Source organism: Carcharhinus amblyrhynchos, chromosome 16, assembly GCF_965287045.1.
Source record: "Carcharhinus amblyrhynchos chromosome 16, sCarAmb.v2.hapA, whole genome shotgun sequence".
Classification (NCBI taxonomy): domain Eukaryota; kingdom Metazoa; phylum Chordata; class Chondrichthyes; order Carcharhiniformes; family Carcharhinidae; genus Carcharhinus; species Carcharhinus amblyrhynchos.
The window spans coordinates 37,760,764-37,787,109 of NC_137339.1; the positions used below are offsets into that span (position 1 = coordinate 37,760,764).

Consider the following 26,346-nt stretch of genomic DNA (forward strand, 5'->3'; position numbering starts at 1 on the left):
GCCTTACGCTTTGGAATTCTCTCTGTAAACCTCTTCGCCCCTTTAGTGACACTCCTTAGAACTTACCTCTTTAACCAAATGTTTAGTCATCTGCTCTAATATCATTATACGTGGTGTGGTGTCAGATTTTAATTTGAATGCCCTGTGGATTATGTTAAAGGTGCTATATAAATACAATTTATTTTTATTACAGTTAACTCTACACCATTCTGAAGACTTTCAGATTTGTTGCTTTCATTATTCAGCACTTGCAAGATAAATAGTTTTATCACAGAGGGAATGTGGCAATCTGTGAGAGATATTTTACTTTGAATTATTCTTCTCAATTTTAGGCTCTGTTCAGAGCTAGTTGACAAAGAAAAGGTTTACTTATTTCAATATGTCAATTCTCATTACCATTAAGAGATTGGATGTGACCAATTCAATTGATTATTCTGGGCTAATAATGGGGGGGCAGACCATGCAAAGGTCCATTGAACCTCAGGCAGAATCTTCCGGTTTTTGGGGCGAGTGTGACCAAAAAATCCCACCCAATATCTTTCAAAACCAAGGAATGTATTATTCTCTTTCTTTTTGTTTCATGCATGTTGTATCACAAACGTTAGCAACCCTCACAATGTCAAATCATCCAAAAGTGTCCAAATACCCACAGCAGGAAGACTTGGTGCACAGTGAACATTGTAACTGAAGATTAGAAAAAAATGGTTGGATTGTCACCGAGAACAGAACAGACAGGGATGGCAGTTTGTGAAGGCTTTTTGGTTCGGGGAACAGCAAGGTGGAATATCTCAGTACATAAGCAAAGAAACCATACAAAATAAAAACCAAAAGATGAGAAACACGAGAGCACTCAGCAGTGAGAACAGGAAAGGCTAGCTAAAAGCAACACAATTTTAATTCAAATGAATAGATCTGAAAGAGATAACAATCTCATAGAACAACAGCTGCAAAATATTGAGCTTTCCGGCTCTTAAAAATAAATTTACACATCAGCAAATCTGTTGTCACAAGTTATAAAGGCCTTTTGCAGCAAATAGAGTGCATTCATATTTCTTTTTAAAATGAGACACAGAATAGTCAGCTTCTGGAATGGCGGATTCTTTTTTGTAGCTTTTGCTCACTGTTTTGTACTAAATACTTCATCTATTGTTTCTCAGGATATATTTTCCTATCTTTTTTATTATTACAGAAATCCTGCGCATCTTTAATGTTGTCAGATGAAGTCCTGCAAATCCTGAGAGAACACAATTTGCACAATAGAAACAGCTGATACTATTTGCATTTATTTAGTCAGATAATGGATTCTTTAATGATTGCGATGCATGACTAAACTAATTGCCTCATTATTATACCCGCAATATAATTTACAAGTGTGCTTGAAATTTGGGCACATGGGTCCTCGTTAGGGTACAGTGGCAGCATAAACATTCTTCAGCACTGACAAACTCCAGCTGTGGCTTTGCACATAAACAGTCTGTCTAAAATATTTTACACTATATAAGTAACAACTGGAGGCATATGCCCTGGCATTTCACTCAGTGCCTTCAGCATGTTACTCCTGGGAAATGGCTGTTTGCACAAACATAGCCTGCTGCTTTGTCACAGCGCAACCTCATATCTGCCGTATAATTATTTGCTTCCCGTGTGGCTTTTCAGAATTGCCAGCGAGTGATCACAGTCCAACTGACATCCTAACAGAGTTCTTTGTTTACCAGTGCAGAATTATTTACAATTAAGGCACTCCAATGTCGTACTGGTAAATGCCCTGCCCAGTATGATACTGAGCCAAAAGGTCAGGAGTTTCAGATTGAAGGCAAGTTGGGAGCAAAGCCCAGCCGAGCAGCAATGAGGGCGCGGCAGCAGGCCCTCCATTCCCCAGTCTGTGCAGACGCAAGATCAGCTATGGTGCCCACTATGGAGTGAAATCTGCTGGAATGTGTACGTATATGGATGCCGAGAACAGAATTGTGCCTGGCTGGGATTCCCACTACAATAAAACAACTTGTCCATGGTCAGACATAAAGAAAAGCTGCTTGGGGTAAGATACTCTTGGCAAGGTCAGCAAAGAGAAGGGGAAACGATTGGGAGAGGGGGATGGTGAAGGGAGAATAACCTACAACTGCAGCTGATTGTTGTCCTAATTCTAAACAGCTCACTTGTGGCAGATTTAAAAATGGACTGCATGTCCTGAGCAAAGTTCCAGTCAGGAGCACAGCAAAGTAGCACTGAGCAGAATGCTGATCGTGAAAAGCTTCAATGTGCTACTCAGCTTCTTTCCCCCTTTGATCTAATTATAACTAGGGGATTTTCAATGTAGCTTCATTGCAATGCGAATGTAATAAATAAACTTTAACTTAATATTTTCACATTTCTAAACTATTAGTGCTGTTATTGTAACAACGGTTAACAATGTCCATTTGCACTTCCCAATGTCATTTCTTTTTAAACTGGAATGCAATAAACCAAGAAGGAGGAACTCTCATCTCAGCATTCTGACACCTATAACCGCGCGAATTAGAGGCAGTTCAGACACACAATTTGGCAGGTATTAGAGTGTTTGATAAAACAACATAGTATGAATTACTAATGATAGAGAAAGAAAGGCAGACGTGATGGACGAAGAACAGATGGGCCTTTGTTGTGTGGCCACGCAGCATGGTTGTGGTCATGGGTGAAATGAAGGAACCGGCCTTATTTGCACCAGGTGACATGGGCTGGCCTGTATTGAACTTGTATCCACCTGATCTTAGATTTATCAAGCAATACTGGTTAGCAGAGGTCTCCTGAACTTCAGAATGCCAAAGGCTTACCTGCAGTAATAACAAGCAGTAACAATAACAACTACGGAACAGATACGTGGGCAATGTGCACAGCTACAACATTTCTCAAACTTACATTAAGGTATGGGATCCACAGTTCAGGAAATAAAGCAGGCCAGGATGGAAATATGCCATGGGCATGCATGAAAGATGAGTTTCAGAGATCCTGTAACAACAGTTTCTGCACAGAATGATCAAGGGCTCAACTTTGGACTTGGCCTCCAGTTGTAGTGGGAGTAAGAAACACAGTGATGTGTACATAGCTCAAGTTACTACCTGTCATTTGCCAGCTGGTGTGGAGGCACAGGCAGTATCCTTGTCTTTTATCAATAGAGGTTGTCACTTCATCATAATGTAAGAATGGGCTCTGGGAGATGGTGTTGCTTTTGCCAATGTCTCCTGGAATATGCCCAGACCATGCTGGCAACATTGTCAGGGCATCTCACAGGAATGCTTCACACATACTATCAATTGGTCATGACATGGAGTAATGCACTGAAAGTAACACTAATCATTAGCTCACAAAACACAAGGATGCACTGCAATAAACGTAGTTCACAAATGGACTTTTACAGTGATACAGCCATATGCTGAGCATGAACACATATTGCTGCAAACTTTAACATAAGAACCAATTTACTCAGTGCATAATAATTGGAAAACAATATTTAATTGTCCATTCAAAACAAAGCAGAGGAAAGCCATACATGGCTCACGAGAAAGGGCAAAAGTCTGATAAGGTCACTGCCTGGCATGGTGCAGGGACTTCATGTAGACATAAATAGTGCGGAACCTAGCTGCAGCTTGTTTGCATCAAGTATGTGCCAGCCTTTTAATGACAGCACTACGTAACATTTTTAACTAGTTCTCTCCAGCTCATTTCACAAGGCACAACCATAATGGTCAAAACACTGGGAATGTTTTAACAATGCAAGGATCTGCTGTTATATTTGATTCCTTCCAAACATATTTGTTTTAGCCCCTTTCTTGCAGAATATGATGGTTCAGCAATAATCCGATATTATGGAGCAGAAAGCCCAAATCTCCCAGAATCCGTCCATACATTTGGAAGAAATGATGACTTCTGTTGATAAAAGGCAAGGTTACTGCCTGCATCTTCACACAAGGCATCTTGTGTGTGGAGAATGCAACACAATAGATCAGATCTGGTCTTTAAGTCACGTGGCATGTTACAACTGAATCTGGTGTACAAGGAAGGGATTCTTTGCATTCTGTGATGCATTGGCAAACTGAAAATTCCTCGATTTATGCTCTGCATGATCCGAAGTTCTGCCCTGAAGTGCATCATTACAACTACTTTTGCATTCACTGACATTTTCCTCTAGTTACACCGAAACACTAATACATGTTTGACACAGCGTAGCTACTTTATATTTTGTTCCTTGGTCAGGTCCGGGTAGGGAAATCAATGCAAGTACTTGCGCTACATCATGTAATTGGAAGCATCTTGGTCCTTGAGCATATCAGATCATGATCTCATCCAGTTAATGCCTCTGTGGTTCCTCATACATTTTGAGCACTGACAGACTTTGTGATGCTCTTGTTGCCAAGTTCATTAAAAAACTTGTCCTTTGTGCAAAACCACCCTAATGATCACCGCTGACATTTTGCCATCACCTCAAATTAAACAGTTTTCAGTGCGAGAAATTATATAGAAACAAAATGAAGCTTGCATGAATTTGCACGTTCCTTATTAATTGCTCTTTTAAATGCAAAGAACAGTTTGCTTGATAAAGAGTGTTATAGAACTCATTACTCAATTAAACCCATGGACAAACGTTAACATCCACTCAATTAATGGCAAATCAGAAACATTTCAAACCCCTAGATTCTCAGGTGTGTGCACTAATGTACTGGGAAAATGTAACCCCCAGGAGCTTCTTACGCTTTTCCATTGTTTCTTTGACTTCACCTCCTAGAGGTACTGACGCTATGCTGTAACACAGCATTATATGCAGCATGCCCTCAAGTCCTTTCGTCAAGCAAGTATTAATTCATATATGAGCTTTAACACAAGTGCTGGCAGACCAAGTGACTGTGAGACATCCCAGCCAAGCCTGTTTCCACCCTTAGTCTCTCAAAAGTGTATACTTCCTGCACTTTCCCTCAAGAGAAATCAGGAACTGGAACCCTGACTGATGGTCTTCCCAGGCAACCTGGAGCTAACACTACTCCTTTCATTGTTCTGGTTGCTGACTTGGCACAGGTCCCAAATTAAATTAGGGATGTCCGAGGTCTGTCCTGAGCAAAATTCCAAGGACGAAGGGCGGCACGGTGGCGCAGTGGTTAGCACCACTGCCTTACAGAACCAGGCCTCAGGCCACTGTCTGAGTGGAGTCTGCACATTCTCCCCATGTCTGTGTGGGTTCCTCTGGGTGCTCTGGTTTTCTCCCACAGTTGAAAGGTTAGGTTGATTGACCCTGGTGTCAGGGGATTAGCAGGGTAAATATGTAGAGTTATAGGAATAGTGCCAGGCTAGGATTGTGTTTGGTGCAGACTCGATGGGCTGAATGGCCTCCTTCTGCACTGTAGGAACTCTATGACAAGTTTGCTTCGCTATTCAGTCACAGCATACTGGCTTCACCCCAGTTTTTATATAACACGATTTATAACTCACTTCTTTATGGGACTGCCATTATCAAATTTATTGTACAGATATGAAGACTGTCTTTCATGCATCACACTTCAAAAGTATTAAAACAATATTGTAAAACATGGTACATTCCACTTTTAAAACAACTGAAGCCAGAAATTTCAAAGCACCTTCCAACCTATAAACTTCCCTCAATAAACCCACAAACTTTGACTGAGCTTAGGCTGTGTTTACTTAAACTTAAACTTTACAGCAAAAGAATAATAAGGAAGATTCAGCAGAAAGGCATCTAACCCTTCTGCCACTTTGGACTTTCTCCTGCTACGTTCAGCTCACCCACCTAGTCTCACTAAGTCACTGAAAATATATGCTGATAGTAGGACAGTAAGATAAAAAGGGCATCCGAGACCCAATGAACAGGGCAGCCGATGGTTGCTTAATCAAACAGATCAAAGATTGTGAAATTAACAGTGCAATGAATGAGAATGGCATCCTGAGGGTTAGCATTTATCAGAAACCGAACTGCATTAGCCATATAAATACTGCGGCTATAACAGAAGGTCACAAGCCAGGAATCTTGCGGTGAATAACTCATCTCCTGCTTCCCCATTGCCTGTCCACTATCTACAAGGTACTAGTCAGGTGTGATGGAATACTCTCCACTTGCTGGATAGTTGCAGATCTAACAACACTTGACATCATCCAGGACAAAGCAGCTCACTTGATTGGCATCCCATCCACAAACATTCACTCTCTCCACCACAAACACCGAGTAGTAGCCGCATGTACCACCTACAAGATGCACTACAGGAACTTACCGAGGATCCTAAGACAACCCCTTCAAAACCCACAACCACTATCATCTAGGAGGACAAGGGCAGGGAACACCACCACCTGGAGGTTCCCCTTCAAGTTACTCACTGCCCTGACTAGCAAATACATCATTGTTTCTTCACTGTTGCTGCACCAAAATCCTGGAATCCCCTCCCTATTAGCACTGTGGGTGTACCTACATCATATGGACTGAAGTGGTTCAAGAAGGCAACTCACAACCATCTTCTCAAGGGCAATTTGGAATGGGAAATAAATGCTGGCCCAACCAGTGAAGCCCACAATCTACAAACGAATATAAAAAAGGAGTCCACATTTAAAGTTATGAATCAGGCATGCCTTTACTCAGTGACCAAAAACTTAATCAAAGATGCAGGTTTCAAGGAGTGTCTTAAAGGAGAAGTGGGGGCATAGAGAAGTGGGGAGTTTTAAGGACAGAATTCCAGAACTTGGGATCTACACAGCTGAAGACAAGGTTACCAATGCTGGGACGATGAAAATCAGGGATGTGCAGCAGATCAGAATCAGAAGAAGGCAGAAGGTTGTTGTAGGACAAAAATGGGGAGGGGTGAGCCCTCAGAGGAATGTGAACCCAAGAATGAGGATTTTAAATCAGGAATTGCAAGAATTGGAGAAAACACAGAAAGTAAGAATGCAGTCCCATGAAAATGAGGAAAAGAAACAATTTCAGAAAGGAAGTAAAAGGACATTATTGAAAGGAGAAATATTAGCAGTGACATGCAGGGACAGCAACTCTGCTTATCTTGCTGTCCTGAAAATGCCAAATAAATGGTTCTATTGGTTCCATAATACTAATTCAGACTGTGTACTGCTGAGTAGCATGTGGTTTGAACAATCAGTGAGCTCCTTGGTTGATGTCACTGAAATGATAACAGAACATGATCATCAAAACCCATTTGCTCTGAATTTCAACTATCCTACTTGTTTCTGACAGGTGTGCTGACAAGTTGAATTGTGGACAAATTGAAGTATTCAGAGGAAACTCTAGTTGAAGCTGAGGAAATGTCTTGAAGGAGTTATGTCAAAGTGTGGAAAGTAAAGAGTCATTTAGCTAGAACTTTACCGGCACACCAGCCCGAGGCTCATAAGACTGCGCCCAAGGCCAATGAGAATGCTACTCTGTGTGCCTCGCCCCCAGCTGATTTCAGGATGCGTGTACCAGTAAAATCAAGGCCATTTGTCTCATGACTCAATACTGCAACAACTGTGGTTAGTAATTTGTACAAACCAACTTGAATCAGAAAGTCAGTAGAAAATGGTTAGATGTACAGAAACTAGCAAATTGGGAGAAACAGTGCTACCCAGAAGAGGAAGCTCAGAACTTCCAGAATGAGCAGAACAAAGATATGTGGGTGAATCCAACAATGATGTATAAAATTGAAAGCAAATGAAATGCACCAGACAATATGGGGACCAAAAAAAAGGTGCCATATAATTTACTGCAAATGTTGTTGGAACAGTTGACGATTAACCTAGCACCTTTGTAAATCCAGTGGTAAACAGGATCAACCAATGCAGAGCAGCAATCAAAGTGAGCTTTTTACAGAAGCAGTGGGAGAGTATTTACACATTCTGAGTGAGACACAACCAGAAAAGGCGTGGGTATCAGGAACTTGGAATGCAGTGGGAATTTGGTGCAGAGGGGAACTCATTGCATTTTTTTCTTTGCTTTCTAACTCCTGAAATCTTAAGAGAGTGGTCTTGCCCTGCTGCAGCAGTAGAAACTATAAGGGAGAGAACTGATTGCTTAGTAGTAGGTAAGGTCAGATAAGCATTTACTACTTCTATCATTCATAGTTTGTAATATCTTTTTGTGGTTTATGGTTTGTATATTTCTGTAGTACTGGATCAGGAGAGTATAGAATAATTAATATGAAAGGTCTAATTTAAATGAGTCATCCAGACTCGAAATGTTAGCTTTGTTCTCCTTCCTCAGGTGGAGTCAGACCTGCTGAGATTTTCCAGCATTTTCTGTTTGAGTTAAAGTTAAACCCTTATAGTGCTCTAGTCAGACTGCACTTTGAACACTGCATCCAGTTTTGGTTGCCATGGAAAGAGGTGGATCTCCATTGTCCACAGTGTGAGAAAAGACTGAAGAAGCTTGAGTTTTTCAGCACGCAAAGGAGACTTCTCAGAGCTGGTGATCTGAAGATGCAGAAAAGAGGAGAGCTTCAAAATAGCCTCAGCCCAGTCAATCTCTCCAAATATTAATGCAATAGTTCAATTTAAGGGCTGTCTACAGTGGAAGCAAATAAAATCTATGTAAATTTAGCTGCTTTACTGTACTACTGTATTTTTTCAACTCATAACAATCTCTTTATACATGTATTTCAATCTGGCTTGCACCTTGACTAAGCAGTCATTCCAGTATGACTAACAATGTTTATTTTTATTTTGCTGAATGTGGCCTACACTAACTGTCAACAAAATGTCAGGATTCCACATCAGGCCCATCATGTTAAATGGGTTTGTGACCAAGGGTGGGATTCTACTGGTCACTCTCACCCCACAGTCGGAAAATCCTGCCTGAGGAAGACAGACTTTTGCATGGTCTGTGTCCTGCTCGTTATGATTCCTGTGGCAGACGGGACAGGAAAATCCCGGTCCATGGCTCTGAATCATTTGAAGTCAATGTTTTTTGATGAACCAGGCTGAGGGTGTTACTTCAGCTCTAACCTTTCAGTCTCACCTGTGTCCAAGTGAAACCAGTAACTTAACTCAGCTAGGTTATTAGGGCATTATTCTCTCTCAGGTTGGGTGCCTTCCCTAAAGACGAGGCAGGAAACAACGAAACTCATTGTATGCATTTGATTAATGTCCCAGAGTGTTAGGATGTGTCATGGTTCAATGTGCAGGCTTGAATCAATGAGTTACAATAACAAGCTGCTTTATTCTATTTTCTTTCAATTCAGTGGGTTTACAAGTGGAATGGAAGACAAGCATTCCAGTGGTGCCAGTAGTATGCTCTCCCAGAATATTTTGTCCCAGACAAACAGACACAATGACAGAGACTACAGACTGCCCAGAACAGAGACTCCTGGTGGAGCTGCCCCAGTGCAGCACCCCATCAAACCAGTGGTTCTCCCAACTACAAACCCAAGCACTGTTCCTTCTAGTCCTTTTAGTCTACAGCCTGAGCATCAGCCAAAGAAATCCTTTGATGCTAATGGAGCAGCTACTGTACCGAAAGTGCCTACACCTTCCATCCCCATTCAGAAGACAGAGAAGAAAGGTACGTATGCTGGGGTATATTTGACTTGTTTGAGTTCATGCACGTCTTTAATTCATGAGTGACACTAAAGCTCATTATTAAATAGTGCTCATGTACTAGTTTGAACACGCTGAACTGAAACATTACTAAAAGTAATCAGACTTCTAAGTATCTAGATTCATGAAATATTATAACCCACTACTAGCCTTGGATTAGCAGTACATCTCTAAAAACACTAACTTGGTTTCTATTCATCTGGTTGTAAAATTGAGCCAAGATTCCTAGAATGCAAAGCTCTTGTGGTAGGTGTACATAGATGATTTGAAGGCTTCTTTGCACTTAGATTATGACATACATGGTTGCAGGGCTTTACAGACAATTAAATATTTTTGAAATATGGTCATTAATGGGGAGGCAGTGACGCAGTGGTATTGTCACTGGATGAGTCATCCAGAGGTCCAGGGTAATGCTCTGGGGACCTGGGTTCAAATCCCACCATGACAGCTGGTGAAATTTGAATTCAGTAAAAAAATTGTAATTAAAAGTCTAATGATGACCATGAAACCATTGTTGTTAATTGTAAAAATCCATCTCGTTCACAAATGCCCTTTAGAGAAGGAAATCTGCCATTCTGACCCAGTCTGGCCTACTTTTGACTCCAGAGCACAGCAATATGGTTGACTCTCAAATGCCCTCTGAAGGGCAGTTCAGCATGGGCAATAATAAATGGTGGCTCAGCCAGTGACACCCACATCCTGTAAAATGAATTTAAAAAGTTATTGTCATGTAGGAAGATGCATGAAGATAATGCTGGAAGGAATTAGTTGATTTAATTTTACAGTGAAATTTGTATTACAAGTGAAATTGTTGTTTTAGATATGTTTGTTATCTGAAAAGGTTAGAAAGTGTATGAGCCCTCTAGAAATTGAGAACACTTGTAACTTCAGACGATTATTGACCCTTATTTACCTTAGAGTGTGCAAAGTACCATGTGTTTGAAAGGAAACACTGTAAATCAGAATCAAATTAGGTATGGAGAGAATAGAGGTAAAAACAAATTAAGAGAAAGCTAAAAACCACTTGAGAGGAGTTAGCCTGTATGAGTGCCCCAGGGGTCGGTGCTGGGGCCTCAGCTATTTACCATTTGTATGGGTGATCTGGAGGAGGGAACCAAGTGTATGGTGTCGAAATTTGCTGATGACACCAAGATTGGTGGAACGGCAAATTGCGCGGAGGGTGTGGAGAGCCTACAGAAGGATCTAGATAGGCTGGGCGAATGGGCCAGGAAATGGCAAATGGAATTTAATGTTGGCAAGTGCGAGGTGATCCACTTTGGTAGGAATAACGGTAGGAAGGATTATTACTTACGTGGCGAAAAACTGCAGCAGGCGACGGTGCAGAGGGACCTCGGGGTCCTTGTGCATGAGTCGCAAAAACCCAGCCCGCAGGTGCAGCAGGTGGTCAGGAAGGCCAATGGGATGCTGGCCTTCATAGCGAGGGGGATTGAATATAAAAGTAGGGAGGTCTTGCTGAGGCTGTATAGGGCATTGGTGAGGCCGCAGCTAGAGTACTGTGTGCAGTTTTGGGCGCCGTACTTACGCAAGGATATTTTGGCCTTGGAGGGAGTGCAGAGGAGGTTTACTAGGCTGATGCCGGAGTTGAAGGGGTTGAGCTATGAGGAGAGGCTGAATAAACTAGGCTTGTACTCGTTAGAGTTTAGAAGAATGAGGGGAGATCTCATTGAGACATATAAGATGATGAATGGGATGGATAGGATAGAGGTGGAGAGACTCTTCCCGCTCAGAAAGGACAGTAGGACTAGGGGGCACAGCCTCAAGATAAAGGGGGGGGGCGGTTTAGAACGGAGTTGAGGAAGAACTTCTTCACTCAAAGGGTGGTGAATCTCTGGAATTCTCTGCCCGTTGAAGTGGTGGAGGCTACCTCGCTAAATATTTTTAAGACACGGGTTGATGGGTTTTTGATAAGAGAGGGGATTAAGGGTTATGGGGAGAGAGCGGGAATGTGGAACTGAGCCACAACAGATCAGCCATGATCTTATCGAATGGCGGGGCAGGCTCGAAGGGCTAGATGGCCTACTCCTGCTCCTATTTCTTATGTTCTTATTATGTTCTTATAACAATCTCTTCATGTATGTCATTTCAATCTGGACTGCACCTCAAGTAAGCAGTCTTACCAGTGTGAGAACGGAGATGAATAATGAGCTGGCTCGAGCTGTGGCTAGCATAAGGGCATATCTGACACTTAAACGGACGCTCATCAGAATGGATCCGGAGGTGCTTCTTCAGGCTGCTGCTGTCTGCTGCTGCATAGTTACAGTGCTGGCATTTATGTGGCTTCTCTCCAGTATGTGAACGATTGTGCATCTTTAGCTTATCCAGACGACTGAACCTCTTGTTGCAAATGTCACATTTGAAGGGCTTTTCACCTGCAAGAAAAACAAAACATCCTGGAAAAAAAATTTTGGGCCTGTGTTGATGGACTATTTGGGCCTGAGCCGCTGGACTGCACTACTGGTCTTTCCCGACCTTGCATTTTCCTCTATAAATGTGCGCTACTTGAATTACAGGAAGTCATTTCACTTGGTGGAGGTAAACATTCAGTTAACTATCAGAATCAAGTCAAAATTGGTATTTATGACCACTAATTAACTGACCAGCCTTAGTTAGGGCACAGTTTGAGACAATCAATGCACAACAGGAGCTTAAGAGCACTGCTTGAAAAAAGTGGATTTTCCCTCAAGAATATTTTCACCTTGGCTGCAGCAACCTGATTTCAGATTCAGAAAATACGCGTGGTAAGAATGCAATAGCAGTCACTTTGAGCATTACGAGAATAAGCCGCAATAAACTTGAAGGAACAGTTTAGTGACATTTTGAAAATGAGAAATAGACAGAAGAAAAATGCGTGGATCATCCACTCCCTCTACCCATGCATGGGATAGTTAGGGCTGAGTAGAGCTGAAGCAAGTACAAACTGAACAGATTCAAATTCTCCACTTTTTACTGTGAATTCACACTTGGGCCTGCTTCCGGGGGGGGGGGGGGGCGCGGGGCGGGGGGCGGTCAGTACATGGACACTTGAAGGGAGAGGACTTTCCTGGATAATGTGGGGACAGCTGCAGCAAAATTTCACAAGGAAAGTTAGGTATGCATTCCATTGCAAAACCACCTCACGTGTGGTAACCTATTCCCAACCTCAGATGACCAACAAAAAACGGTATAATGGAGTAAAGTATGTCGTGCCATTTAAAAAACACATCCCCAGTGTTAGAAAAAGCTTTCTAGCTAAAACCAGGAATGTTGACTCCAGTGATTCAGAGATGGAAAAGGCATCAGGTTTCCGGGTCATTTAAGGTTGAGGGTGCCCAGTTTGATTTCTAGATAGAATCAGCTAACTAAACACTATCTGATCCGTAGGTAGGAGTCCTTCAATTAACTTCAGTGTTCCTGACTTAGGGATATGACAGTCAGCATGAGTTCTCAATCATGACTGCAATTCAGAGACAACTTCCGCATAATGAAAATAGGTAGGTGCTAAGTGAGGACGGCAGAACTGGGCTCAGGCATGATAGCCCCCAGTAATTGAACAGCCTACTAACAATCATTGTCCAAGGTCTAGCACTGGTCAACAGAGTTGGCAAAGCTTATGAGATGGTTTCTCAACCAACTGGAGTCAACACAGTGCAGCACGGTGGCACAGTGGTTAGCACTGCTGCCTCACAGCTCCAGGGACCTGGGTTCGATTCCCAGTTTGGGTCACCATCTATTTGGAGTTTGCACATTCTCCCTGTGGCTGGGTGGTTTCTTCCGGGTGCTTCGGTTTCCTCCCACACTCCAAAAATGTGCAGGTTAGGTCGATTGGCCATACTAGGTAAAATGTTAGAATCCGTCATTAAGGAGGAAATTGCGAGGCATCTTGAAGGGAATTGCTTGATAGGGCGGACGCAACACGGTTTCATTAAAGGGAAGTCGTGTCTGACAAATTTACTGGAGTTCTATGAGGATGTGTCTAGGGCAGTGGATAGAGGAGAGCTGGTGGATGTGGTCTTTCTGGATTTTCAGAAGGCATTTGACAAGGTACCTCACAAGAGGTTATTGCAGAAGGTCAGGGGACATGGAGTTGGGGGTAGGGTGTTAGCGTGGATAGAGGATTGGTTGTCAAATAGGAGGCAGAGAGTGGGGGTCAATGGGTGCTATTCGGATTGGCGGTTGGTGACTAGTGGGGTGCCCCAGGGGTCGGTGCTGGGGCCTCAGCTATTTACCATTTATATAGATGATCTGGAGGAGGGAACCGAGTGCAGGGTGTCGAAATTTGCTGATGACACCAAGATTGGGGGAAAGGCAAATTGTGCGGAGGGTGTGGAGAGTCTGCAGAAGGATCTAGATAGGCTGGGCGAATGGGCCAGGAAATGGCAAATGGAATTTAATGTTGGCAAGTGTGAGGTGGTCCACTTTGGTAGGAAGAATGGTAGGAAGGACTATTACTTACGTGGCGAAAAACTGCAGCAGGCGAAGGTGCAGAGGGACCTCGGGGTCCTTGTGCATGAGTCGCAAAAACCCAGCTTGCAGGTGCAGCAGGTGGTCAGGAAGGCGAATGGGATGCGGGCCTTCATAGCGAGGGGGATTGAATATAAAAGTAGGGAGGTCTTGCTGCAGCTGTATAGGGCATTGGTGAGGCCGCAGCTGGAGTACTGTGTGCAGTTTTGGGCGCCGCACCTGCGCAAGGATATTTTGGCCCTGGAGGGAGTGCAGAGGAGGTTTACTAGGCTGATACCGGAGTTGAGGGGATTGAGCTATGAGGAGAGGCTGAATAAACTAGGCTTGTACTCGTTAGAGTTTAGAAGAATGAGGGGAGATCTCATTGAGACGTATAAGATGATGAATGGGATGGATAGGATAGAGGTGGAGAGACTCTTCCCGCTCAAAAAAGACAGTAGGACTAGGGGGCACAGCCTCAAGATAAAGGGGAGGCGGTTTAGAACGGAGTTGAGGAGGAACTTCTTCACTCAAAGGGTGGTGAATCTCTGGAATTCTCTGCCCGTTGAAGTGGTGGAGGCTGCCTCGCTAAATATTTTTAAGAAGCGGGTTGATGGGTTCTTGATAAGAGAGGGGATTAAGGGTTATGGGGAGAGGGCGGGAAAGTGGAACTGAGCCACAACAGATCAGCCATGATCTTATTGAATGGCGGGGCAGGCTCGAAGGGCTAGATGGCCTACTCCTGCTCCTATTTCTTATGTTCTTATGTTCTTAAATTATCCCTTGGTGTCCCGGATGTGTAGGTTAGAGGAATCAACAGAGTAAATGTGTGGGCTTGTGGGGATAGGGCCTGGGGTGGGATTGTTGTTGGTGTAGATTCTATGGGCCGAACAGCCTCCTTCTATACAATAGGGTTTCTATGACTCTAATATCTGCTGGAAGGACAGAGAGGGGCCACAAAGTGTATGAAAATGCAGATGTTATAGGACAGGGTTTCTAATTTTTATTTAGAAAGACAAGTATTGGCAGAATCAACAGTGAACTTTGAAATGTGTTCCAAATTTTTCCTCTGTACACAGACTCAAATTAAAGGTTGATAATAAAACTATGGGTTTTGACTCCTTACCAGTTGGATTTGGCTTGGAGAGAAATTCACAAAATGTATTTGAATTTGTGAGTATTTAGGTAGTAGTGCTACTACAAACAGGTCTTACCTGTGTGAGTTCTTAAATGTCGATCTAAGTCTTTATTTCCATGGGATGTTTTAAATGCACAACCTAGTGGCAAAGAAAATACATTATATTGTATTTTTGTAGGGTGTATAAAACTTCTCCACATTACATGGAACAATCCTCTCAGGGTTTCCTGAGGATTCAGCAGTTGACTCTTGCTCAGTGTACTGGAGCAAGTGATCTACATATGTATGCAAACATCAATACCACCTATCCCAATTCATTGCAAAGGAAACTCTGATTGGTGCCATGACTCTTCAAAGGCAAAAGCAAGACAGGGAAGAGCTCAACGAAAAGTAATCTACTTTCTTTTTCTCTTCCTTGAACAAGCAAACTTCTACTTTATGGTAACCTCGCTTTGAAATATTCTTGGGTCTAGTGAAAGGTTCTTAGTAGACACACTCCAGTTCTCAGTTGGCAAGACTTTCACTGAAGGCACATGTGGTCAAGATTTAGCCTTCAAATTCTGCCCTTATGTCCCCTTGATGCTGGTAGGGAACAGGAAAAGCGTTGTCTTCTTTACCTCTATTGAAATTTCACTGGGTCATTTATAAAGACAGAAAGTCTGGCAATAACGGATTAGGTCCTGGCTTCAGCCACCTTCTGGCTGTTTCACTGAAAAAGTGTCCAGGCTACAGTTACAATTTCAGGACCAGATTTTTAAAAAATCCAGTTAGGATAAAACAATTTTGGCTAAGTGGTAGTTACTAATACTGTCAGAATAATCCAACTGCTGCATGAACAATGATGTTTACAAATTAGTATATTGAGCACAATGTCGAACATGAACTAATCTCAACAAAAGAGAGTCAAACAATGTCTGGAGTGCATATTTTCCATGAGCTGCTACTGTACAGCTTCAACCTCTTGACCATTTTACTAGGTATCCAAGTTGAGAAGTTGGAAAGACACAGTGTGCTGTGAAGAGAGTTTTGAATCTTGCACAAGGTCAGAGGCCCCTCATAACAATCTACCCTCTCTGCCTCTACAGGGACATGAATGGGATAAAGGTTCAATTCCATTGCATCCAATTCCATGGCACAAAGTAAGGTGAGGATGTAAGGCAGGGGAGGAGGGGTGGGGGTTGCAGAGACAAACTGCAGAGCTTTATAGATAGAGGGGTGAGTGGGCAAGAACAGGGCAGATGGAACATGATGTGGTGAAGTGTGAAGTTATCCACTTTGGTAAATAAAAAGCAGAACATTTTTTTGTACAGTGAAAAGCTGGGAAATATTTGCATTCAGAGGAACCTGGGCGTCCTTGCACATGAATCACAGAAAATTAACATGCAGGTGCAGGAAGTAATTAGGAAGTCAGATATGTTAGCTTTTTGTGCAAAGAGATTAGTGTATAGAAGTGAAGGTGTTTTACTATAATTATGCAGGGCTTGAAGTGGTCACACCTGGTGCAGAATTCTATGCTCCCCCCAAGGCAGATTCTGGAGCGGGTGGAAGATTGTATGGATGGGATTCCTCTAAGAACCCATGCACCCAAACTCAGACACAATTTCATGCTTGGCTGGGCAGGGCCTCGAGTGGGAAATCCACTCATTCACCTAATAAGTGGCCACTTTAGGGTTTTATAGCAGCCAGCCTCAATTCTTAGACTGGCAGGGTGGGGAGAGGGTGGGAAACAGACATTCCTGCCTTTCTTAATTTCGGGCGCAAAGTGGGGATGGGGCCTTCCTCTCCTCAGAGTTGGGGTGCTCTCTCCCCCTGGCTATTGGAGCTCTCTGCGCCCCCCCCATCCCCCTACCACAACACCCTGACCTATTCCCTGAGGGCATGATCACCACCCTCCTAAACCTCCTGGGAGTCCCCTACCCTGCCACCCCCAGACATCCAGGACTTGCCTCTTCCAAGTTCTCAGATGCAGACCCAGGCACTGCACTGCAGCACCATTTCTGGCCTCTGCTGTACTGTGCCTGATCAGGTTGAAGAGTTGTCAGCCAATTAGATTGTCCGAAAGCTCTTATGGGTGGGATGTCTTTCAAGGGCAAGATGGAAGACCAGCCCACTGCCCAATCAATGCTCAAATGAGCATTAAATAGCAGTGGGAGTTAGAGACTCAGTGGGATGTGCGTTAGGCCACGAGATGATGAGCACCATATTGCTTATCATCCTCAAAATTCTACCTGTGGAGTATTGGGTGCAACTTGGACTCCTCGTCTAAGGAAGGATACACTTACACTAGAAGGAGTGCAACGAAGGTTCATCAGACTGGTTTTTGGGATGAAAGTATTGTCCTCTGAGATTTAGCAGGCTAGGCATTTATTTCCCGCAGTTTAGAAAAATGAGTGGTGATCCAATTGAAGCATAAAATCCTATAAGGGTTTGACAGATACCGAGAAAATGTTTCCCTTGGATGCAGAGAGTAGAACAGAGGGGGTGGGATGTGGTCACAGTCTCAGAATAAACAATCAGAGGTGAGATAAGGAGAAATTGGTCGGCGCAACATCGTGGGCCGAAGGGCCTGTTCTGCGCTGTAATGTTCTATGTTCTAAATCTTTTCACTCAAGACTTGAAATTCTCTAGCCCAGAGAGCTGCGGATGGCCAATCATTAGATATATTCAAGACAACAGAGGCCGATAGACTTTTGGGTATTAATTCAGGAATACGACAATAGCATAGTAAGATGGAGTTGAGGTAGAAGAGCAGTTTGGATGGCAGGGCAGGCTGGAGATGTCAAGTAGCCTACTCCAGTTTTTGTGTCTGTTCCCATGGTACCTCAAGCAGGAGGACAATCAAAGTTTAAGGACCCAAATGAAACCTGCATTACCACGTAAAGATGGCCAAGATCAACGATATTTTATACAGTGCTTGTTTACTATGATATCTTTATATGTTCAAATATCAATTTTAAATAAGAATTAAAGGTTTAAAAAAAATCAGTGCAGAACTGTAGATACAAAAAATAAACTTAATAAGACACATTCCATCCGCAACTCATTCATTAATGTATACATAAAGTGTATTTGTGCAGAATTACTTTCCATCATCTGCCACTGTACAGCTTCCATTTCTTAATCTCGTGTTCAACAGGAGGCAAAATTGCATTGTGATGTATAGAGATTTCTTAATGTTTTAAATTAGTTCATGGGATATGGGTCTCACTGGTCAGGTCAGCATTTATTGCCCAACCCTAATTGTCCTCAAGAAGATGTTGGTGAGCCACCTTCTTGAACCACTGCAGGCCATGTAGTGACGGTACATTCACAATTATATTAGAGAGGGAGTGCCAGGATTTTGATCCAGCAACAGTGAAGGAACAGCAATATATTTCCAAGTCAGGATGGTGAGTGACTTGAAGAAGAACCTCCAGGTGGTATTCCCAATGCATCTGCTGCTTTGGATGGTAGTGGTTATAGGTTTGGAAAAGTGTTATCTAATGAAGCTTGGTGAGTTCCTACAGTGCTTCTTGTAGATGGTACACTCTACTGTCACCATGCATCCATGATGGAAGGAGTCAATGTTGGTGGATGGGATGCTAATCAAGCCGGCTGCTTTGTCGTGGATGGTGTCATGCTTCTTGACTGTTGTTGAAGTTGCACTGATCCAGACAAGGCGGAGAATGTTCTGTCACACTCCTGATTTGTGCCTTGTGGATGGTGGATAGGCTTTGGTTAGTCAGAGTTACATACTGCAGGATTCCTAGCCTCTGACACTATGACTCTGTGACACTATTGTCACAGAGGCAATGGTTTTAGCCACACAGCCAGCATCTAAATCGACTTGTCAGTTATCCCCTATTATTCAGTCCACATATAATCATCAGAACTGGAATTCTACAAGATGAAAGTCTAGTTCTGAGTACTGGAACTCCTGAAGATGGTTAACCAGTTAAAGGGTTCCATACATACCTGGATAGCAGCAAGTTAGTTTCTTCTGAGATGATGAATTGGATTTTGATTTTTTTGGAGCGGGTCTGGTAGGTCCCAGGGATGGATTAGAAACTTGACCTGCATTGCTCGCACTGGGTAGATACATTTGATATCCTTGTTCAAAACCAAATTCGGACAACCGGTTGGAAACTGTGCAAATAGAAGGAATATTAATCTGTTGTACATTAATCTGTTCTCCATTTCTTTAACAGCTCTGTTTATAAAAACAGGGCTTCATTTTACAAATTGAGTGAATACTAACATTCAAGATATCAGGAAAAAACATGAATCCACCTTCTTTGGACATTCTGTCCCTTTTGTTATATGTCCTCTTGTACATTGCTGCTCCCAGACCTGTAAGAGGCGAAACCAAAGAGAAGCGCCGGCTGATTTTTCCTCTGACCTTTCCTCTCTCTCCTTATTGAGAAAACCTTTGCTTCCATTGGCAAATAACTACTCCTGATAGACTAACAAAGATCAGTAATTGTGTGTGCGGAGAATCATGAGTGCACGCATGCATGTTACTGCTCTCCAAGCCCAACAGTCTACTTTGCCTTACTTACCCACTCACATGCAAATATTAAAATATACTACATGCTTGGAGAGCAGTAAGATGCATGCATGCACCCATGATTCTATTTTTAGTGATGCAACTCTGTCTGAGGCAGCATCTTGCATCCAATATCAGTTCAGCTCCTGTTTTATAGGGAAACCCCTAAGGACCAGCCTGAAGGTTCTAATGGAATCCCAGAACCCAGGGTCTCACAGCACTTTGTGTCACAACTTCCTCCCATGGCAAGTAGCAACAGTTGCACATCCATTTGATTGGAATAAGATAGGCTAAAGAGGGTACATTGAATGACAAACAGAGCAGAAGCAGGTGATGGTGTACTGCAGAGTAAGAGCAAGCGCCTAAGAGCTAGACAAATTGCTTATGTCTTTCAGTAGCTGCCCTGTACAAGTCTAGGTTCATTTTGACTGAATTATCAAGTCAAACTGAACACATATACTTTCCCATCAAATTTTCTGCATAATTGGGATTACAAATATATTTATTTATATGTTATTAGAAAACCTCAAAGCGTTTTACAACCAATGGATTAATTCTGAAGGTCAGTCACTACTAACAGCCTAGATTTTATTGAGACAAAGACAATGTTTTGCTGTCCACCTCCTGTGCAGTTTTCAAAATACTTTTAGCGAGTTTCTCAGCCAAAATTTCTGCTCTTTTGATATCAGCTTTATGAGGAATCCTCACTGACACATGCAGACAGCAGAGCAGGAAATAAGAAACAGGAAAAATAAATTACATTTAAATCATCATACAAAAAGCAAAAGAGAGATCGAGACATGCACATGGGATTAGAATATTTGCATTTGAGTGGCACGGCGACACAATGGTTAGCTTTGCTGTCTCTCAGTGCCAGGGACCCAGGTTCAATTCCAGCCTTGGGTGACTGTGTGGAATTTGCATGTTCTCCCAGTGTCTGTGTGAGATTCCTCTGGGGTGATCTGTTTCCTCCCATGGTCCAAAGATGTTCAGGTTAGGTGGATTGGCCATGCTAAATTGCCCCTTAGTGTCCAAAAATGTATAGGTTAGGTGGATTAGCCATGACAAATGTGCATATGTTACAAAGATAGGGCAGAGGAGGGGTAAGCTTGGGTAAGATGCTCTTTTGGAGAGTTAGTACATTCTGATTTCTCTTGATCCTATAAATATTTTAAAGGGCCAAATGGCCTCCTCCTGCACTGTAGGAATTCTGTGAGTATAAAAGATCAAAACAGCTGAATTATTTTTTTCAAAAAGTATTCCACATTAATTTTCTCCTGATGTAATGAGACTCCACACCTATCAAATTAGTTTTCTCAGGGTTACAGCAGTTCTTCAGCTGTAATTTTATCCACAATTTAAAAAGTCAGTTACTACTGATTGAAGCCCCAGTTTTTTTCGGCCCCAAGTAAAAACAGCAGGTGATCTGCCACTGTTTGTGCCATGACAATGACTTCTGTGCAGATTCCATCAGTGAAGATTGCAGAAATGAGACAGCAACTTTCAGATTTCTGATTTAACTGCGCGTGTGTTGATGTAGAAGAAGCTGTTGTCACTTTTGCCCAGGAATAATGACAAATGTTAACGTACTTACTGGTACTAGTACAGCAAATTCTAGGCCATTATGTTAGCAAATACAAAGCAATCTGTACACCTCAACAAATAGCAAACAAACAACTAATTTATTTTATGGTGTTAGTAGAGGGAAGAATATAGGCCAGTACACAAGAAAAACATAATTCTTCACTTTCTTTTAAACTTTAACCACATCCTCTTGACATTCAATGGTATTAAGAAAGTCAAATCGCCCCCATCAACATCCTCTGGGTCATCGATTACCAGGAACTTAACTGGACTAACCGCATAAATACTATGGCCACTAGAGCAGACCGGGGCTGATGACTCGCCTCCTGACACCATCTACAAGACACAAGTCAGAAGTTCAATGGAATGGTCCCAACTTGCCTGGAGGAGTGCAGCTCTAACAATACCTCAAGAAGCTTGACACCATTCAGGGAAGAAGCCCGAGTGATTGGCACCCTACCCACCATCTTAACCTTTCACCCTTTCCACCACTAGCAATTAGGGCTGCAATATGCATCATACAAACTTACAAATTAGGAATTATTTACAAGATGCACTGCAGCAACACGTTAAGCCTTCTTTATTAACACGTCTCACAGTGGCAACTACAATTATCTATTAAAACAAGGGCACCAGGTGCATGGAAGCATCATCACCTCAAAGCCAGACACAATCCGGAGCTGAAAATACCCGATCCTTCCTTCATCACAACTGGGGCAAAATACTGAAATTCTCTACTCAACAGGAGCACCTTCATCTCAGTAACTGCAGCAATTCGAGAAGGCAATAGCACGCTACCGCATTCAAGAACAACTGGGGTAGGCAGTAAATGATGACCTTACCACAACTGAATAATAAAAATTCCCTGCTGATATATGATCTCTTATATTTACCTTAGTCAGTAAATGAAACAAACCTAGGTTTAATATCAGGTCTAAGGGATAGCAATTCCTCTCAAAGCAATTATTGTTCAAACTCTGTAAATTAAGAGTCAGAAAAACATTCAGAAAGTGAGAAAAACTTACTGTGGGTGAAGATGACCTGACTCAATTACATATTATGAAGCATGACAACCTCAAAGGAGCTTAAAAAAATCCTTTTGTATTGGTTGCCATGGTTGCAAATATAAGGAAAATACGCCAGCCAATTTGGTTTGTAATTTGGTTTCGTGGGACTGCTTTAACGTCAAACTACCTCTTCATTGTTAGTAGCCTGGTTGCTAAGGGACTGCTTGTTGAGGACTATATTTGCTGAAGAATATAAAGAAAAGGAAAATTGTTGAAGGCGAAGTCAAAACATCTTTTCCTTCTGCTTTCCTCACAAATTCTTTGTCCTTCCTTCTCGCCTTGCTTGAGTACCTGCTAGGATACAGGTCATGCACACTGGCTAAATACCTCAACCAAACACCTACTATTCATTAATTTGTGAGTCTCGACAATATGTTTCATAACAGCATCCCACAAACGAGTCAGTTTTGACATCCACCATAACCTGTTCTAGCACAATTACTCAATAGTACCGTGTACCTTGAACCTTAAAACTATTTCCCTACAAAACCCAAGGGATACATAATGCCAACTGTAATGTCCTGGGATTGACTAAGTCAACACAAACTGAGAAAAGAAGCTACGTTCTTACATGTCTGTGACCCGCTTATTCAGAATAAATGACAGCATGAATTTGTCTTTTTTAATGTTTTTAATGGAGATAGCGGGCCCAATTGTACCAAAAATTCACAGTAAATTCAGGCGTCGGGCCTGTAATGCGATCCACACCTAAAACCAAGCAGATTGTGCCTTTACCAACACCCATCCCACGCCCAATCGGGCAGCCCGATGATTTAAATGTATTAGCTTGCATTTAAATCGACTTAATGAACCACGCGCCCAACTCTACTGCCAAATCCCACTTTATCGTCTTCGGGTCCGTTCCAGATCCGCACTGTTATCAACTTGCAGAATAAAAATCCGAAGTGGATTCCTATTCTGCAGGGGAATCTCCAAAGCCCATCCTCCTTGAACACCTTTCGCAGACCCCCCCTGCTCGCGATCCGAACCCCCTGGGAGACAGACCCCCCTCTGGGCCGCAGGCTCCCCCCCCTCTCAGCAGAGCACATCCCGCAACCTAACTCGATTGCTGATCTCCCTCCACCATCCTTCTGACCTGCACTCATTGATGTGGAGATGCTGGCGTTGGACTGGGGTAAACACAGTAAGAAGTCTCACAACACCAGGTTAAAGTCCTGTTGGACTTTAACCTGGTGTTGTGAGACTTCTTACTGCACTCATTGGACAGCCTGCAGCACCTTCCTGGCCATCTGCTGGGGTCTGCCGGAGAAGGGGGCAGGCTCAGATGGCTCTCTGGTTGGGTGGGATGGATGGGGTGGGGTGTGGGGGGGGGGGGGGGGGGGGGTGCTGTGGAGGATGGACTTGGGAGAATCTCCACCACCCCCAACCAGACATCCATCTGAGCCCACCCCCCTCCTCCGACAGATGCCAGCGGAAGGCCAGGAAGGTGCTGCAGGCTGTCCAACGAGTGCAGTAAGAAGTCTCACAACACCAGGTTAAAGTCCAAAAGGACTTTCCAACAGGACTTTAACCTGGTGTTGTGAGATTTCTTACTGTATTTACCCCAGTCCAACACCAGCATCTCCACATCAACAAATGCTGGTCAGAAGGATGGTGGAGGGAGATCAGCAATCGAGGTAGGTTGGGGGTGTGCTATGCTGAGGGGGGCGTCTTCCTCCCGGGGAGGGGGCGGTGGATCACTGGAGTTTGAGGGGGGGGGACTGCCTCCGGAGGGGTCCCATTGCAGAGGGCGGGGAGGGCTACTTCCCAGGTGGGTCTGATCGGGGGGGAGTGGGGTGTGGATTGTTTCCCAGGAGAGTTCTGATCGGATGGCAGGGGGGTCTGATCGAAGGATGTCTGCCGGGGGCACCTGCCTTCCAGGGGGGTCCGATTGTGGCTCATTCCCCACCCCCGGCTTTCTCTGCTGGTTTTGTTTTTCACGCCCGGGCGCACTGTTTGAGATTTTTTTCGAACTGTGCATGCGCTGTTGAGAGCTCCAATCGTTCTGGCAGCGCTAAGCCCCACCCACAGCGCGGACTGGATCAGAGCCGGCAAGGAGCGTATGGACATGCTGGAACGAAGATTCCGGGCTTGGATCCATTTTATGTCCAGATCCAGCCCTTAACCCCCGATTGGTAAAATCGGGCCTAGCATCCCATTACGACTCACAGGCACATAAAAAAAATACATCCAGTCGAAGGAGAGGATAGGATGTTCACAGATGTTCTTAAGAGAATGGTTTAGACAATGGAGGGCTTAAAGAGAAATTCCGAAATGGCTCTTGGACTGTTGAAGATTTGTTTGCCAGTGATAATGGCTAAAAAATGGAAATATAGAGTTTGTGAAGAGCTGAAGAGATTACAAAGACAGTCTATATAAGGAGTATAGTAAGGGGCTAAGGACACAGCCTTGTGGGGCACAGATGTTAAGGATGATCGTGGTGGAGGTATTGTTGCCTATCCTTACTGATTGCAGTCTGTGGGTTAAGAAGTTCAGGATCCAGTCGCAGAGGGATGAGCCAAGCCCCAGGCCACAGATTTGGAGGTGAATTTCATAGGAATAATGATGTTGAAGGCTGAGTTGTAGTTGATAAATAGGAGTCTGACATATGTGGTTTGGTTGTTTAGGTGTTCCAGGGTTGAGTGCAGGATGAGGGAGATGGCATCTGCAATGGACCTGTTGTGGCTGTAGATGAATTGTAAGGATCCAGGCAAACTGGGAGGCTGGAATTATTTCATGCCACGACTAACCTTTTGAAGCACTTCATAATGATGGATGTCAGAACCACTGGGTGATAGTCATTAAGGCACACTGCCAAGCTTTTCTTTGGCACCAGAATGATGGTTGTCTCCTTGAAACAGATAGGGACCTCAGATTGGTGTAAAGAGAGGTTGACGATGTCTGCGAATACCCCCGCCAGCAGGATGAGAGTGCTCTCGTATGGATGGTGAATAAACACCTAACAATGGATCTAGGTACAAAGTTACTGTGAAGTTACAGTCTGAAAGACCGACTGGTTAGTTGCATTGGCCATGCTAAATTCTCCCTCAGTGTACGTGACAGGTGCTGGAATGTGGCGACTGGGGATTTTCACAGTAACTTCATTGCAGTGTTAATGCAAGCCTACTTGTGACACTAATAAACTAAAAAACTAGATGCTAAGTGCTGGGACCACATTATTGATTTTATTAAATGTCAAACCTAGCATCTATTTATATATATATATATATATATATTATATATAGGTTCTATTTGTAGATACGCAGGGTAGAATAGGTGTAGGGTGATGCAGCAGTGCGGGCTTGTTGGGCCGAAGGGCCTGTTTCCCGTGCTGGGTTGTTCTTTGTTCTTTATCATACTCCGATCCATTGTTAGCTATTTCTTCACTATCCATTATATATTGTGGTATTTATACTTCCCACTATTGTGCAGCATCTTGCAATTATGTGCATTGAATATTATACTGTTTGTATATGAATGATAAAAATTACACATTTTCTACACTTGGTGTGCACCACAGATTACAACTGATTCCTTGTTTGTAGCAAAACCAAACCGATAAAACAAATCGTTCAGTGTAAATTTAGCAAGTGTCTTATGTCTGGACTCCTGGTGCGGTCTTGTTGCTACCAGATGAAGCAGCCTCTAAATTCGGCTGACAAAATTCATATCTCTGTCGTGATCAGTTCTCTCAAGCTCAATTATATTTTCTGCAAAACAAAAGCAATCTTATCAGAATGCACTGAACTCTGATTCGAATAATGTTTCATACCACAGAGCCATTTCCAAACCTCAGATCTATTTTCGTTGATTAACATGGTAATGGAGCAAAATGCATTGTTAGATAGAAAGCTATCAAATGGCAAGTTTCAAATACCTGACTCCATTTACAGAGATACTCCCAAATCAAATCAAACTAAATGACAAGAAGCACATTTTGTGCTTTGCTATTGAAGCAACAAATGTCAGGCTCATCAAGGATTTTCTACATTTTCTTCTAACCAAACCTTAAGTCCTGACATCAAATACATACCATGGTA

General features: G+C 43.1%; 1 protein-coding gene across 1 annotated transcript in view; it reads right to left on the reverse strand.

The window, feature by feature from the left end:
• zfp64 (zinc finger protein 64 homolog (mouse)) overlaps positions 1–26,346 on the reverse strand; it is a 67,233-nt gene that overhangs the window by 6,785 nt on the left and 34,102 nt on the right. The window contains exons 3-5 of the mRNA XM_080205004.1: positions 19,085–19,255; positions 15,207–15,269; positions 11,691–11,942 (exon numbers count right to left, since the gene is read on the reverse strand). Of these exons, the coding sequence (XP_080061130.1) occupies positions 11,691–11,942; positions 15,207–15,269; positions 19,085–19,255 (486 nt within the window). The remainder of the gene's footprint in view (positions 1–11,690; positions 11,943–15,206; positions 15,270–19,084; positions 19,256–26,346) is intronic.